General features: G+C 48.2%; 2 protein-coding genes across 4 annotated transcripts in view; both read right to left on the bottom strand.

The window, feature by feature from the left end:
- The window catches only part of STRIP2 (striatin interacting protein 2), a 32,841-nt gene extending 31,196 nt beyond the window's left edge, over nt 1-1,645 (bottom strand). For both annotated transcript variants that reach the window (XM_087874386.1, XM_087874387.1), the window contains exon 1: nt 1,554-1,645. In XM_087874386.1, coding sequence (XP_087730512.1) covers nt 1,554-1,619 — 66 coding nt within the window. In that variant the 5' untranslated portion in view covers nt 1,620-1,645. The remainder of the gene's footprint in view (nt 1-1,553) is intronic.
- A 6,088-nt stretch (nt 1,646-7,733) lies between these two features.
- AHCYL2 (adenosylhomocysteinase like 2) overlaps nt 7,734-15,095 on the bottom strand; it is an 84,290-nt gene continuing 76,928 nt past the window's right edge. For both annotated transcript variants that reach the window (XM_087874384.1, XM_087874385.1), the window contains exons 11-17: nt 14,730-14,800; nt 14,428-14,522; nt 12,855-12,953; nt 12,581-12,649; nt 10,760-10,838; nt 9,211-9,331; nt 7,734-7,905 (exon numbers count right to left, since the gene is read on the bottom strand). In XM_087874384.1, the coding sequence (XP_087730510.1) occupies nt 7,899-7,905; nt 9,211-9,331; nt 10,760-10,838; nt 12,581-12,649; nt 12,855-12,953; nt 14,428-14,522; nt 14,730-14,800 (541 nt within the window). In that variant the 3' untranslated portion in view covers nt 7,734-7,898. The remainder of the gene's footprint in view (nt 7,906-9,210; nt 9,332-10,759; nt 10,839-12,580; nt 12,650-12,854; nt 12,954-14,427; nt 14,523-14,729; nt 14,801-15,095) is intronic.

Genomic DNA, 15,095 nt, shown 5'->3' with positions numbered 1-15,095 from the left:
AATAAAGCATTTCCTTCCTTCCTTCCCTTCTTCCTCTTTTCCTTTCTTTCTTCCTTCCCTTCTTCCTTCCTTCCTTTCCTTCTTCCTTCCTTTCTTTCCTTCTTCCTTTCTTTCTTTCCTTCTTCCTTTCTTCCTTTCCTTTTCATTTCTTTCCTTCCTTCCCTTCTTCCTCTTTTCCTTCCCTTCTTCCTTCCTTCCTTTCCTTCTTCCTTCCTTTCTTTCCTTCTTCCTTCCTTCCTTTCCTTCTTCCTTCCTTCCTTCATTTCTTTCCTTCCTTCCCTTCTTTTCCTTTCCTTCTTCCTTCCTTTTCTTTCCTTCTTCCTTCCTTTCCTTCTTCCTTCCTTTCCTTCCTTCTTCCTTTCTTCCTTTCCTTCTTTCATTTCTTTCCTTCCTTCCCTTCTTCCTCTTTTCCTTTCCTTCTTCCTTCCTTCCTTTCCTTCTTCCTTCCTTCATTTCTTTCCTTCTTCCTTCCTTCCGTCTTCCTTCCTTCCTTTCCTTCTTCCTTCTTTCATTTCTTTCCTTCTTCCTTCCTTCCTTCTACTCACTCACTCACTCAAGTTCTGCCCTCCATAACAGTCCCACTTCTTCATGCGGCCCCTTGGGGGGAAACCAATGCCCCCCACCCCCGCCCTTGTGGAAGGCTATTTTAGGAGCCCCCCCCTCCTCCAAAAACGAACGCAGCTGCAATGCACGGAAGGGCCAGAGGGAGGCAGGCGAGAGGCATCCCTGGAAGGCGCAGCAGCCCTTCCCTCACAGGTAGCCAAGACCTCCAGCGCATGGAGCTGCCTCGCTGACCCACTGCTGACCCACAGCTGCTGCCGGGCTCCTCTCTAGGTCTGTGCCCCCCCCTCCCCATACCTCACCAGGGTGCCGGGCCAATTTTTGCCAGCCTTTCCTCCAATGGGCAACTCTCCACCCCCCCCTTGGGAAAATACTAAAAAAAGGGAATGTATCAGTGGGGGTGGGGGGTAATTTTTCTGCCCTTCCATGGGGGCAGCTGGGGGGGGGTGAGAAAGGGGGCGACCCCCCCTGGCATGCAGCACCAGAGACCATCCGAACCGGACCCAAGAATGCTCCCAATTCAGCCTCTTGCAAAGGGGGCGAGAGGGGGAAGGGTCCCCAAGGGGGAGCAGCGATGCCAGGGAGGGGCTGCAGCAAAGCCCCCTCCTCACCTTTCCAGCCGCCCCCCCCGCCCCACACCACTCACCCTGAGCGGGCTGCAGAGGGGGAGGGGTCCCTTTCCCCTTCTCCGCCTAGATGCATTTCCAGAAGACCCCCCACTCCCGGCTCAGAGGGGGTGGGGGGGCAAAGCAGGGGGAAATGCCCCCCCTCCTCCCCCGGGGCTCCCCTGCAGCTGGGAGATGGGGAGGGGGCTTTGCACAGCGAAGTGCAAAGGGGGCCGCTCCCCTCCCCGCAAGACCTCCCCCCACCCATCATTTCTGCCCCCCCCCAGAAGGCAGCTTTTCCCCTCCCGGGGGTCCCAGCCCCTCTGCGGCGCCCCCAGACCCCCAAGGCTGCGACCCCCCGCCCAGCCCCGGCCCCGGCCCCTCCACCTCGGCTTCCCTCCGCGCGCTGCTGGCCAGCGGACCCCTGCCCGGGGCTCCGCCGCCCTCCTCCATCCGCCCGGCAGAGACACGTGGGGGCCGCGCGGAGCTTCCCAGCCCTGGTCCCCGCGCGCCACGCCCCCCCCGGCCCCCATTGGCCGCCAGGAGCCGGTAGGCGGGGCCCGGCGCGCACACCCCCTCGCGGCCATTGGCCCAGCCGGGGAAGGGAGCCCCCTGTGGGAGAGCTGTAACCAGGGCAGGTGGAGAAAAGGGGCGGGGCGAGGGCGCCTCTGAGCGTGTGCAGAGTGGAGGGATGGATGGATGCCTGTGCGCCTTAGCTATGGGCCAGTCCTCGACTTCCGACCCCAAGGGAGCCCATTCATTTCATGTCCGTGGCTAAGTGAGACAGTTGTTAAAAGCGAGCTTTGCCTCCGTTTTACGACCTTGCAGGCTACACCGTCGTTAAGCGAGTCGCCGGCGTTGATAAGTTAGTAACCTGGGTTGGTTCGGTGAATCCGGCTTCCCCATTTGACATGGCTGGTCGCAAAAGGGGGAATCGCGTGACCTTGGGACACAAGCAACCGTCGTTAAGTGTGAACCGAGCATCTGAATTTTGGCCAACGGCAAAGGGCAAAGCTTTTGCGAAAAAAACGATCCCAAGTCACTTTTTTTTAGGGCCGCTGGGACTTGGAACGGTCGCTAAACGAATTGTTGTAAGTCGAGGGCTACCGGTAACTGTTCTGTTGGATTCCGAGGTCCCTCATCCACAGCCAGCCGGGGCAGGAAAGGCTGCAGAAGCCCACAGTTGCTCTTCCCTGAGCAATGCACAGGGGGGGTCTCTGAGCTCTCCGCAGCTCTTGGTGCAGCTGGGACCCGCAAGTGAAAGCCCGGCCTTCCGAGCCCCAACAACAACCCTGCAAGGCTGGCCGAGAGGAGCATCGTTTCCCTGGCGCCTTTCCAATCACGGTGTCCAGCCCAGCCCCGGATCCCACGCTGGCCCTTCTCTTCCCTTCGCTCCGGAGAGCAGCAGTCTGGGGTCTCTGCTCTCACGGCTGGGTTGGAATCAGGGAAAGCCCCCACTGCCCCCTCCCCAAATTAGTATAAGTTCAAAGTGACAATAAAGTTATTGTTCTGTTCTATTCTATCCTCTCCTATATCCTATTTAAATTCTATTCTATTCTACTCTATATTTTCTATTTTCTATTCTATTCTATTCTATTCTATTCAAATTCTCTATTCCAATTCTATTCTATTCTATTCTACTCTATATTTTCTATTTTCTATTCTATTCCAATTCTACTCTATTTTCTATTCTATTCTATTCTATTCTATTCTATTCTATTCTATCCTCTCCTATATCCTATTTAAATTCTATTCTACTCTATATTTTCTATTTTCTATTCTATTCCAATTCTACTCTATTTTCTATTCTATTCTATTCTATTCTATTCTATTCAAATTCTCTATTCCAATTCTATTCTATTTTCTATTCTATTCTATTCTATTCTATTCTATTCTATTCTATTCAAATTCTCTATTCCAATTCTACTCTATTTTCTATTCTATTCTATTCTATTCTATTCTATTCTATTCTATTCTATTCAAATTCTCTATTCCAATTCTACTCTATTTTCTATTCTATTCTATTCTATTCTATTCTATTCTACTCTATTTTCTATTCTATTCTATTCTATTCTATTCTATTCAAATTCTCTATTCCAATTCTACTCTATTTTCTATTCTATTCTATTCTATTCTATTCTATTCTATTCTACTCTATTTTCTATTCTATTCTATTCTATTCTATTCTATTCTATTCTATTTTCTATTCTATTCTATTCAAATTCTCTATTCCAATTCTACTCTATTTTCTATTCTATATTCAAATTCTCTATTCCAATTCTATTCTATTTTATTCTATTCTATTCTATTCAAATTCTCTATTCCAATTCTATTCTATTTTCTATTCTATTCTATTCTATTCTATTCTATTCAAATTCTCTATTCCAATTCTACTCTATTTTCTATTCTATTCTATTCTATTCTATTCTACTCTATTTTCTATTCTATTCTATTCTATTCAAATTCTCTATTCCAATTCTACTCTATTTTCTATTCTATTCTATTCAAATTCTCTATTCCAATTCTATTCTATTCTATTCTATTCTATTCTATTCAAATTCTCTATTCCAATTCTATTCTATTTTCTATTCTATTCTATTCTATTCCTATTCTATTCAAATTCTCTATTCCAATTCTACTCTATTTTCTATTCTATTCTATTCTATTCTATTCTATTCTATTCTATTCTATTCTACTCTATTTTCTATTCTATTCTATTCTATTCAAATTCTCTATTCCAATTCTATTCTATTCTATTCTATTCTATTCTATTCTATTCTATTCTATTCTATTCTATTCTATTCTACTCTATTTTCTATTCTATTCTATTCTATTCAAATTCTCTATTCCAATTCTATTCTATTCTATTCTATTCTATTCTACTCTATTCTATTCTATTCTTAAGGATACCCGAGAAATTTTAATAACTTGTTTCCACAAAGTTCAGTCTGGATTTGACAAGATTTTATTGATATTCTTTTGATTACAGAATCTTTATTGCTTGTCTAATACAATCACTCAGACAGAAATATTGAAAGCGACTTTTGAAAATAGTTAATCCGTCTCAGACTTTCTACAAAGTTCGTTATCAGAGAATGACGGCATTCTTTTTTTTTTTTTTAATATATATATATTTCCTCAGTTTTGAGTTTTCAAACATCGTTTCTTTATTTTATTTTATTTAGAAAGTTTTTTCTTGCTTTCTGGTTCGGCGGGTGTTTTTTTTTTATTTCTTTTCCTCGTTGCAAATAGCGTCGCATTCAAAAACAAAAGATTACAACCGTTTAAGAGATGATGATCACTGCATGACAACTCCAGATCCATTAGAAAAATCGGAGCGAGCGAAAGGAATGTACAGATTTCAAAAAGGCAAACAGTTTTGGGGTTTTTTTGAAATTATAGGGCCCAATTATTATATAGGATGATTCTAATCCTTCCCTCCAAGCTATGTCGCAGGTAAAAGTGGCTAGCATTAAACCAAGTTACAGATGAGGAAACCACCATAGTGTGCCATTGATGAGGATCTGTTCGTTTACAGCAATTTTTTTTTTTTCAAACTTGGCCGCTTTAAGATGGGTGGACTTCAACTCCCAGAATAAAACAAACATTGCTCTACAATCTCTCCCTCTTTTACCTTCGATCCCGCTTTTAAATGACACCATTTTACAAGCTCGATTCTCTTGTTCTCTCTTAGTGGCCTCCTTTCCCAACCAGGGTGCAGCTCTATCAGTGAGACTTCTCAGGATAGCAATCGCTGTCCTCAAGACTTATATCCCCCTTCAGGGTGTCTGACAGCCCTCTCTAACCGGTTGACAGAATCAGCCTCTTGTCGCCGTCCCCCCCCCCAAAACAATCTGGGTCCTCGTTTTACAGACCTCGGAAGGACGAAAAGCTGAGACAACCTTGAGCCGGTCAGGATTGAACTTTGGCGGTGGGGATTCAGAGTTAGCCTGCAATACTGCATTCTAGCCACTGCACCACTACAGATGGTCCTTCCTTCCTTCCTTCCTTCCTTCCTTCCTTTTCCTTCCTTCCTTCCTTTCCTTCCTTCCTTTTCCTTCCTTCCTTCCTTCCCTTTTTCCTTTTCCTTCCTTCCTTCCTTCCTTTTCCTTCCTTCCTTCCTTCCTTTCCTTCCCTTCCCTCCCAAGCAATAGCACTTATATACTGCTTCACAGCCCTCTCTAAGCAGTTTACAGAGTCATCTTCTCACCCCCAACAAACTCATTGGACTGACCTCGGAAGGATGGATAAATCTTGAGCCCGTCAGAATCGAACTGCTGGCAGTCGGCAGAGTCAGCCTGCAATACTGCATTCTAACCACCGTTGGCACCACGGATGGTTTTTCTCTGCCCAAATTACATCCGTGCCTTTGACCCGAGACTCTGGCTGGCGTTCCTTCTTACTGACGCCAATTTTCACCAACGGGGTGCCCTCCCATCCCATGTCAATCCACGACCCCATTATTTGCAAAGCTGGCTGGGGGCAGAAGGGGGTGCACTCCCTGCAAATATCTGGGGTCCTTCTTGAGGGGGTGGGGGGTTCCTACATCTAGAGGTGTCAGCTGAAATCCAGCTTGTTCAGCAGATGCCGTGGCTGGCTGGGGAATGCTGGGAGTTGATCTCCAACCCTCTTCAAGCTACTATGGTTGAGCGACACCGATTTACGGTACGGTACGACAGTTCGAAAGAGGAGAGCAAACGTCGGATCACGTCGGGTAAGGGACCACACCCACGTGGCATTTTTTGGGAAAACTCGGATGAACCCAGGGCCTCCCTCTTGGGTTGGCCTCAACGGAACCCACAAAAAATCCCAGTTGGAAAACGCAACCAAGATATCGTCGCTTCGGGCCAAGCGTCATCTGTCGGCCTAAAACTCGGAATTTCGCCGACTTGGGAGAGTTTACAAATCGAGGACGCCCAAAAGCCGGGGAAGAAACTCGCCGAGCGGAAACGGGTGGCGTCGTTCCCCGTTCACCCGTCGAGGGTGAATTTTGCACGTTTTCTTTCCCGTTGGCAAGGGGTCGTTCGCAGGCAGCGTGTCAATTTTTTTTCAACTTTCCGTTTTCCAAACGTCGCGATACGCCTTGGGGATTTGTAAAGGTATTTTGGTTCCTTTTGACATAAATTTAGATATGTCCTTGGTCTAAGGAACCACGTAAAATATCGTAGGTTTTTAACGTTCTCTTTGTTTCAACTGGCGGCGTTGTCTGCTGTGGACGGTGAGAAGAGAAATGGGGCTCCAACCCCAGAGAATCTGGTCAGTGGTGGTGGGGATAAAAAGAGAAGGGGCACAATCCGACCCGGCCCAGGAGTGATGATGGGAGGATTTGGCCCAAATGATGCCCGCAGAATGACGTGGGCAAGATTTCGTTTTGGGGAGGAGGAGGATAATTTAGCCTGAGCGATTAAATTAAAGACAGCTTTACTGATAGAGGAGAATATTTGGAGCTCAGGTGCTCTCAGAGGTTGGGGCGGGGTTCCTTGCAGATGTTTCATGACCCAAGTGGGGAATATCATCAATGCTAGAGGGGTTTTGGGGAGAGGAAGAGGAGGATTGTGGGGTCCTTGGTGCTTTCTGAGCTTGGAGGTTTTCTTACAGACGTTCTGTGACCCAAGTAGGTAACATCATCAGTGTTAGAAGGGAGTGGGTTTTACGGAGTAGAGGAGAAGAGGGAGGAAGAGGAGGAGGAGGAGGATTGTGGTGCCCTTCCTGCTCTCTCTGAACTGGATTGTTTTACTGCAGGTATTTCAAGACCAATAGGTAACCTCATCAGTGCTTAGAGGTCTTCCAACACTGATGATGTTCCCTAGTTGGGTCATGAGACGTCTGCAAAAAAAAAACACCAATCTCAGAGAGCGCCAAGAACCCCACGTTCCTCCTCCTCCACTCCACAAACCCCTCTCCCTAAACCTTACTCCTTTCAGCACTGATGATGTTCCCTAGTTGGGTCATGAGACGTCTGCAAGAAAACCACCAAGCTCAGAGAGCACCGAGGACGCTACATTCATCTTCCTCCTCCATTCCACAGCCCCCCTCTTTCCTAGCACTGATGATGATGTTACTTAGTTGGGTCATCAGACGTCTGCAAGAAAATCACCAAACTTGGCCAGGATCCCACAGTTGTCCTCCTCCTCCTCCTCTTCCACTCCGCAAACCCTACTGCCTTCTGGCACTGATGATGTTCCCTAGTTGGGTCATGAGACGTCTACAAAAAAAACCAAGCTCAGAGAGAACCCAGGTCCCTACAAACAGCTTCCTCCTAGTGACTCTTAAGAGGAAGTTGGAACATCCCCACTTGGAAGACGGTGGAGCGGCCCCTAATTTCCACAGAAGTCCGCAGCGGCTGTACAACCTCGAAAACATGCGCGAGGCGGAGGAAGCCCCACGTTAAGGGAGCCTTGGGCCCCGGCTCTCCACCCGTTCGACCCACTGCAGTCCGTTGGGTTAAACCCAACTGTGAGAACAAGGCCCCTTCCCCCAACTCCCCCACCCCACCCCAAAAACAGCAACTTGGTCCATCATCTCGGAGTAAGAGGGCTGTTTTAAAGAACACCACTGGGGCATTGGTCGCAAGTACGGTATTCTAGTTTAATAAATAAATAACCTAACACACTGTGGACTAGGGCAGCCTGGTGCTGAGTTCAGAAGCTTGTGCTGGGTCATCCTGCAAGGTAGCCAGAGATGTCTCGGGATCGGATCCTCCCCTTCCTCCGGCGGCAGCCGTGGGAGACTTTAATACCTGTTGGATCAGAGAAGGGAGGAGGGGGACAGGTTGAGAAGAGGGTCTTTTGAGGGGCGTTGGTTGGGAAGGGGGAGGCGATGGCGAGAAAAATGCCGTCTGGAAATGGTTTTAAAAATTAAAAATTAAAAAAATTAAAGAGCCTTGGTAGTACAGTGGTTTAATGCACCCTGTTATTAACATCAGCTGCCTGCAATTTCTGCTGGTTCGAATCTCGCCAGGCTCAAGGTTGACTCAGCCTTCCATCCTTTCTAAGGTAGGTGAAATGAGCACCCAGTTTGTGGGGGCAATAAGCTGACTTTGTATAAATATACAAAAGTATGAAGGCTATTGCTTAGCGCATTGTAAACCGCCCTGAGTCTCCGGAGAAGGGCGGCATATAAATCAAAGCAAAAAAAAAAAGGGGGACATGCAAATAAGTCCTTGTTTTACGACCACTTTTGGGAGCGGGATTTTCACTGATAAGCCAGGCGATTGTTAAACAGACCCCATCTGATTTTGCAATCTTTTTTTTTTTTGCTGACGTTGTTAAGCAAATCACAGCCGTTGTTAAGCGAATCGTGCGGTCGTTCAATAAATCTGGCCTTCCTCCATTCCCCCGTTTGCTTGTTGGAAGCCGGTGGAAGGTCACAAATGGGGGAATCACACGATTCCGGACAGTGCAACGGTTGTAAATACAGGTAGTCCTCGACTTACGATCCACAGGTGAGGCCAAGGTTTATGTTGCTTTAAGGGACAAATTTGTTCAGTGAGTTTTGCCCCGTTTTACGACCTTCCTGGCCACATTTGTTAAGGGAATCACTCCAGTTGTCCCACGGTTGTTAAGCGAATCTGGCTTGGTGAATCCTTGACATTGCTGAGTCAGAAGGTCGCAAAATGGGATAACGTGACCCCCGAGGGGGACACTGCGACCGTCATAAGAAGAAATTTTAAATGTTTTAATTGGTTTGTGATTTTTAATTTTTGGGCCAAATTTATATATATTTTAATTGTTTTTAATATTTGTATTTCATGTTCTTAATTCTGGCTGTGCACCGCCCTGAGTCCTCAGGGAGAAGGGCGGTATATAAATTGGAAATAAAATAAAAATAAAAATAAATAAACGTGAGTCAGTTGCCAAGAGTCTGACCATTGATCATGTGACCAGTCGTACAACGGTCGTAAGTGTGAACAACTGTCCTAAGTCACAGTACCATTGTAACTTTGAATGGTCGCTAAACGAACCGTTGTAAATCGAGGACGTCGTTTTTTTTTTAATGCTTTGTAAAATCGAAGAAAAGGACTCGGCCCATCAAAAGGACGTACCTGTAATAGTTTGGCTTAAAAGGCCCGTTTTTGTTCAGCCCCAAGTATTTTGCCTGCTCGTCCGACAGTTCCGTCAGGTGGGCGTCGAAGGTGGGCAGGTGAAGGCTCGCGACATACTCATCTGCAAGAGAGGAAGGGGGCCGCTGAGACCTGAAGTGGGCCCTGGGGGGGGGGAGCAGCCGAAGCCCCAACCAAGCTCCTTGTCATACACACACACACACACAAATACATACACACACAAACACACAGAGCCCCCTCCGTCCAAGTGCACATTCATAGCAGCCATGGTGATGTATTTGTATGGAGGTCTCCAAGCTTGGCCCCTTTAAGACCTGTGGACTCCAACTCCCAGAATTCCCCAGCCGGCATGCTTTAAGATGGGTGGACTCCAACTCCCAGAATTCCTCAGCCAGCAGGCTTTAAGATGGGAGGACTCCAACTCCCAGAATTCCTCAGCCAGCAGGCTTTAAGAGGGGTGGACTTCCACTCCCAGAATTCCCCAGCCAACTTTAGGACTTGTGGACTTCCACTCCCAGAATTCCCCAGCCAGTTTGCTTTGAGACGGGTGGACTTCAACTCCCAGAATTCCCCAGCCAGCAGGCTTTGAGACGGGTGGACTTCAACTCCCAGAATTCCCCAGCCAGCAGGCTTTAAGAGGGGTGGACTCCAATTTCCAGAATTCCCCAGCCAACTTTAGGACTTGTGGACTTCAACTCCCAGAATTCCCCAGCCAGCGTAGCTGGGAATTGAAGTCTGCAACTCTTAAAGCGGCCAAGTTTGGCTGTCTGAGGAATTCTGGGAGTTGAAGTCCCCAAGTCTTAAAGCAGCCAAGACTGGACACCCCTGCCTACCTCCTAAGACAATTCCCACCTCCCTCCCACCTCCCCTCAGAGGGAAATTTGGGGCTCTGTCCTTGGAAGGCCCGAAGAACACAGAATATTGAATACAGGTAGTCCTCGACTTACAACAGTTCATTTAGTGACTGTTCGAAGTTACAACGGCACTGAAAAAAGTGACTTAGGCCCATTTTTCTCACTCATGACCACTGCAGCGCCCGTCCCGGTCATGTGATTTACATTCTTGACAACTGCTTCATATTTATGACGGCTGCAGCGTCCCCTCTGGTGACCTTCAGACCAGGGAAGTCAATGGGGAAGCCAGATTCACTGTCCAACCGTGTTACTCTCTTAACAACGGCAGCAAAGTCGTAAAAGGAGGCAAAACTCACTTAACAAATGTTTCTCTTTAACGGCATGAATTCTGGGCTCGATTGCGGTCATAGGCCGAGGATTACCTGTAATAATAGAATTGGAAGGGACCTTGGAGGTCCTCTAGTCTGACCCTCTGCTCGAGCAGGAGGCCCGGCCTATACCATTTCAAAAAGAGACTGGACTAAAATGGTGTAGGGTCTATTTGAGCAGGGGGGTCGGACTAGAAGGCCTCCAAGGGTCCCTCCCGACTCTATGACTGTTCTATGTTCTACGTTTCCTTGGGCCAGCAGAGCACAGAGCCGGGGTGCCTTCCGGGAAGTGCCCATCTCCCCACTTACCCATTTTCTTCGGCAGGAGGTACACATCCTGCTTGTAACGGCCCTCGGGGGCGTTGTACAGCTCTATCAAGGCCAGCGCCTGTAAACCGGAAAGAAGAGCATTGAGCGACCCCCCGCGAGCTCACCGAGACCCCCCCAGCAAGAAAAGCAGAACAGGAGAGAAGCAGAGGCCGGGACTCGCCCACGTCCAGGTTTGAAATAAAACTGGACTGTAAAAGCCAGAAGGCAGCCAATGTCCCGGATGTCGGCTCCTCCGCTGAGAACAAGTCCAGGACCTGCTGTTCCTTCTCCTTCTCCTCCTCCTCCTCCACCCCATCTGCTCTGCTTTTAGCGTCGAGCAAAGAGGCTCCCCTTTGATCCACGGACACACCAATTCGCAGCCAAGAATGAAAACGCTCGAATTTCACAACAAGTGGACAGACTGCCACCGTAGTTTCAACTGGGAAATTCGGAGCATCCTAAACCAAGCCAGGTTCAAAAAATGATAAAAGACAATTCCCGGTCGTCTAGCACTTAAGACAAATCGGCCATCAACAGGCACATAGAGATCAACAACGCCTACCTGCCATTCAAAAGAGACAACCAAAAAGCCAAAAAGGAAACAAAAAGACCAAAATGGCATCTTCTTCAGTAGCCACTACCCAGATAAACAGAGATGTTCTTGGTTCCTTGATTAGGCTGTTGTTTAGCGTGTGATAGTTTGTCTGAGTTGGTAAGTTTCTCGATTGGGGAGGGTGAAAACCCCTGAACTGCACAACATAGGGACAGACTGCACCATAGTTACAACTGGGAAACTCTGAGCATCCTAAACAGAGCCAGGATCAAAAAAGGAGAAGACAATTCCTGGTCGTCTGGCACTTAAGACAAATCGACCATCAACAGGCCCATAGAGACCAACAACGTCTACACACCGTTCAAAAGAGGTAAAAAGCAAACAAAAAGATCAAAACAACGTCTTCTCCAGTAGCCACTACTCAGATAAACAGAGAGGTTCTTGGCTCTTTGATTAGGCTGCTGTTTACTGTTTATTTGTCTCAGCTGGTGGTTCCTAGATTGGGATACTGTTTACTTCATGACTGTTGGTGTAGGGTTAATTCTCGGTGTTAATCCCTGCTTCTCTGGATGTTCATTAATAGTGAGGAGGTGTTTAAATCTTTTTGTTTTCTTTTTGGCTTGTTTTTGGCCTCCCTCCCTTGTACCACTGATGAGGTTACCTAGTTGGGTCATGAAACGTCTGCAAGAAAACCTCTAAGCTCGGAGAGCATCAAGGACCCCACAGTCCCTCCTCCTCCTCTCCCCAAAACCCACTCCTTTCTAGCACTGATGATGTCACCTAGCTAGACAATAAAACGCCTGCAACAACACAAGCCAGCTCAGGGAGCACCAAGGACTCCGCGATTCTCTTGGTGATTTTCTTGCAGACGTCTGATGACCCAACTAGGGAACATCATCAGTGTTGGAAGACCTCTAAGCACTGATGAGGTTACCTATTGGTCATGAAATACGTGCAGTAAAACAATCCAGTTCAGAGAGAGCAGGAAGGGCACCACAATCCTCCTCCTCCTCTTCCTCCCTGTTCTCCTCTACTCCGTAAAACCCACCCCCTTCTAACACTGATGATATTACCTACTTGGGTTACGAAACGTCTGGAAGAAAACCTCCAAGCATGGAGAGCATCAAGAGACCCCGCAGTTCAATCCTGAGCTATAAATATTCTCTTCTATAAAATAACTAAACAAACCACTGTTGTGATGAGTCCTAGTGTGAAGGACACCCCATCCACACACTCATTGGCAAAACTAGCCTCTGTGGCTGACTCACCTGAGTGGTGGCCGTGATGGAGAGAACAAAGGTTGGCACTGTGGAGCAGCTGAGGTTTAAGAGGCGTCCCTTAAAAAAAAAAAAAAGGAGGAGCAATTTCAGCACCCGGATTGACCCCTAATGTCCCACCCCACGTTGTGTTTTGAGCCTCCCCAAGTGGGCATCAGGAAGGGCTCCTCTTTGGCATCCCAGAGGCAGCCAGGAGCCTGCCCCACACCCCCCGCCCCTCAAGCCAAGCTCTCAACTCATCTGCGCTGTGGAGAGGCTGACTTACTTCAGCCAGCAAGACGATTCTCTTCCCATCTGGCCAGATGACGTGGTCAACCTGAGACCTCACCCGCTCCCATGTCAGCTCTGGGGTACGCAAGCTGGCCTGGAAGAGAAGCAGGGGAAGAAGGGTTCAAAGCAGAGCAGGCCACGCAGGGACTCACGACAGCGGCGGCCAAACGTTGATTAGCCCGGCCTGATCCCTCTTCGAGGTTGTGCAAGCTCTTCAGAGCAGAGCAATTCTTCTCAATTTTAGCCATTTTTAAGCTGTGTGGACTTCAGCTCCCAGAATTCCCCAGCCAGGAAGTTGCAGGAATTGAGAGACGCTGGCTTTGAACAGCTTCCTGTCTGAGATAACCCCCTGGCACACTGCAATGGGCCACTTGTGGGGAGGGAGGAAGGAATAGCTTACACTTATATACCGCTTCACGGTGCTTTTACAGCCCTCTCTAAGCGGTTTAGTTTTCAGCATAATTGCCCCCAACAATCTGGGTCCTCGTTTTATCCACCTCGGAAGGACGGAAGGCTGAGTCAACCTTGAGCCCGCTGTGGGCAGAGTTTGCCTGCAATATGATGTTCTAACCACTGTGGGCATTGAACAAGTCAAGGAAGGAAGGAAGGAAGGAAGGAGGGAGGGAGGGAGGGAGGAAGGAAGGAAGGAAGGGAGGGAGAGAGGAATAGGAGGTAGAAGGAAACTTGAAGGAAGAAGAGTGGGAGGGAAGGAGAGAGGATGGAAGGGAGGGAGGACAAACGGAGAGAGAGGGAGAAAAGGAAGGAAGGTGACAAAGAGTGAGTGAGTGAGCGAGCAAGGAAGGGGGGAAGGAAGGAAGACAAACAGGGAGGGAGGTAGAAGGAAACTGGAAGGAAGAAGGGAGAAAGGGAGAAAAGGAAGGAAGGTGACAAAGAAGGAAGGAAGGAATAGGAAGTAGAAGGAAACAGGAAGGAAGGAAATGAAAAGGAAGGAAGGGAAGATGAGAAGGAAGGAAAGAAGGAAAGAGATGAGAAGGAAGAAAGGAGATGAGATGGATGGAAGGAAGGAAATGAGAAGGAAGGAAAGAGATGAGAAGGAAGGGAGGGAGGAAGGAAGGAAGGAGACAAAGAGGGAAGGAAGGAAGGAATAGGAAGTAGAAGGAAACAGGAAGGAAGGAAATGAAAAGGAAGGAAGGGAAGATGAGAAGGAAGGAAAGAAGGAAAGAGATGAGAAGGAAGAAAGGAGATGAGATGGATGGAAGGAAGGAAATGAGAAGGAAGGAAAGAGATGAGAAGGAAGGGAGGGAGGGAGGAAGGAAGGAGACAAAGAGGAAAGGAGGGAAGGAAGGAAGGAATAGGGGGTAGAAGGAAACTGGAAGGAAGAATGGAGAAAGGGAGAGAGGAAGAAAGGTGACAAAGAGGAAAGGAAGGAAGGAAGTAGAAGGAAACAGGAAGGAAGGAAGGAAGGGAGGGAGGGAGGAAGGAAGGAAGAGAAAAGAGGGTGGGAGTGAAGGAGGGAGTAAGAAGTAGACGGAAACAGGAAGGAAGGAAAGAAGGAAAGGAAGGAAAGGAAGGAAGGAAGGAAGGAAGGAAGGGAAGCTACATCTTACCACGTCGATTTCTGTGTTGGAATGTCCCATGTTACAAACAATACAGCCGTTCTTCATCCTATCCAGATGTTCTCTGGTCACTACATTTTTGTTGCCTGTAAAAGAAAACGGGGGTGGGGGGGGGATCATTGACAGAGCTGTCAATCAGGCTGCTCCTTGGCCAACCCAGGAAAGGGCCTGCAGGGGCCGCTGGGCTCTTCTCTTGCAGGTCCCTGGGAGTGAGGCCACTTAGATCAAGCCCCCTCCCACTCCCAGTGAGACATTCCCAATTCCCCCCCCCCACCTCTTCCCCCGGGAGTTACCTGTGCAGGTGATAACGATGTCGATTTGCCGAATCACTTCGCTGAGTTTCACGAGACGGAAGCCATCCATGCTGGGAGAAGGGAGAAAAAAAAACGAACCCTGAGATTCATGGACGGGTCCCCAGAAAAGTCACCCCAAATCTAAGAATCCCCCCCCCCAACATCCCGGGTAGCCCTTTGCCACCTGGGGCCGGAAACCAGCAAGTTCTGGTTGTGTGTAAGGCTGAAATTGCTGGGATCCCACAACGACCCACACATTTTTTTCTTTTAATGGCTGCATCAGGGAGAGCAGGGAGGGTGGGGTCCTTAAGCGAGGCCGTCTCACTTAACGGCTGTCAGCGCTTGCGACCGTACCGGTCAAGCTCC

Source organism: Pantherophis guttatus, chromosome 7 (assembly GCF_059756535.1).
Source record: "Pantherophis guttatus breed Tessera chromosome 7, ASM5975653v1, whole genome shotgun sequence".
NCBI lineage: Eukaryota > Metazoa > Chordata > Lepidosauria > Squamata > Colubridae > Pantherophis > Pantherophis guttatus.
Note: the sequence above shows the minus strand (reverse complement) of the source record. Positions and strands in the feature narration are given on the sequence as shown.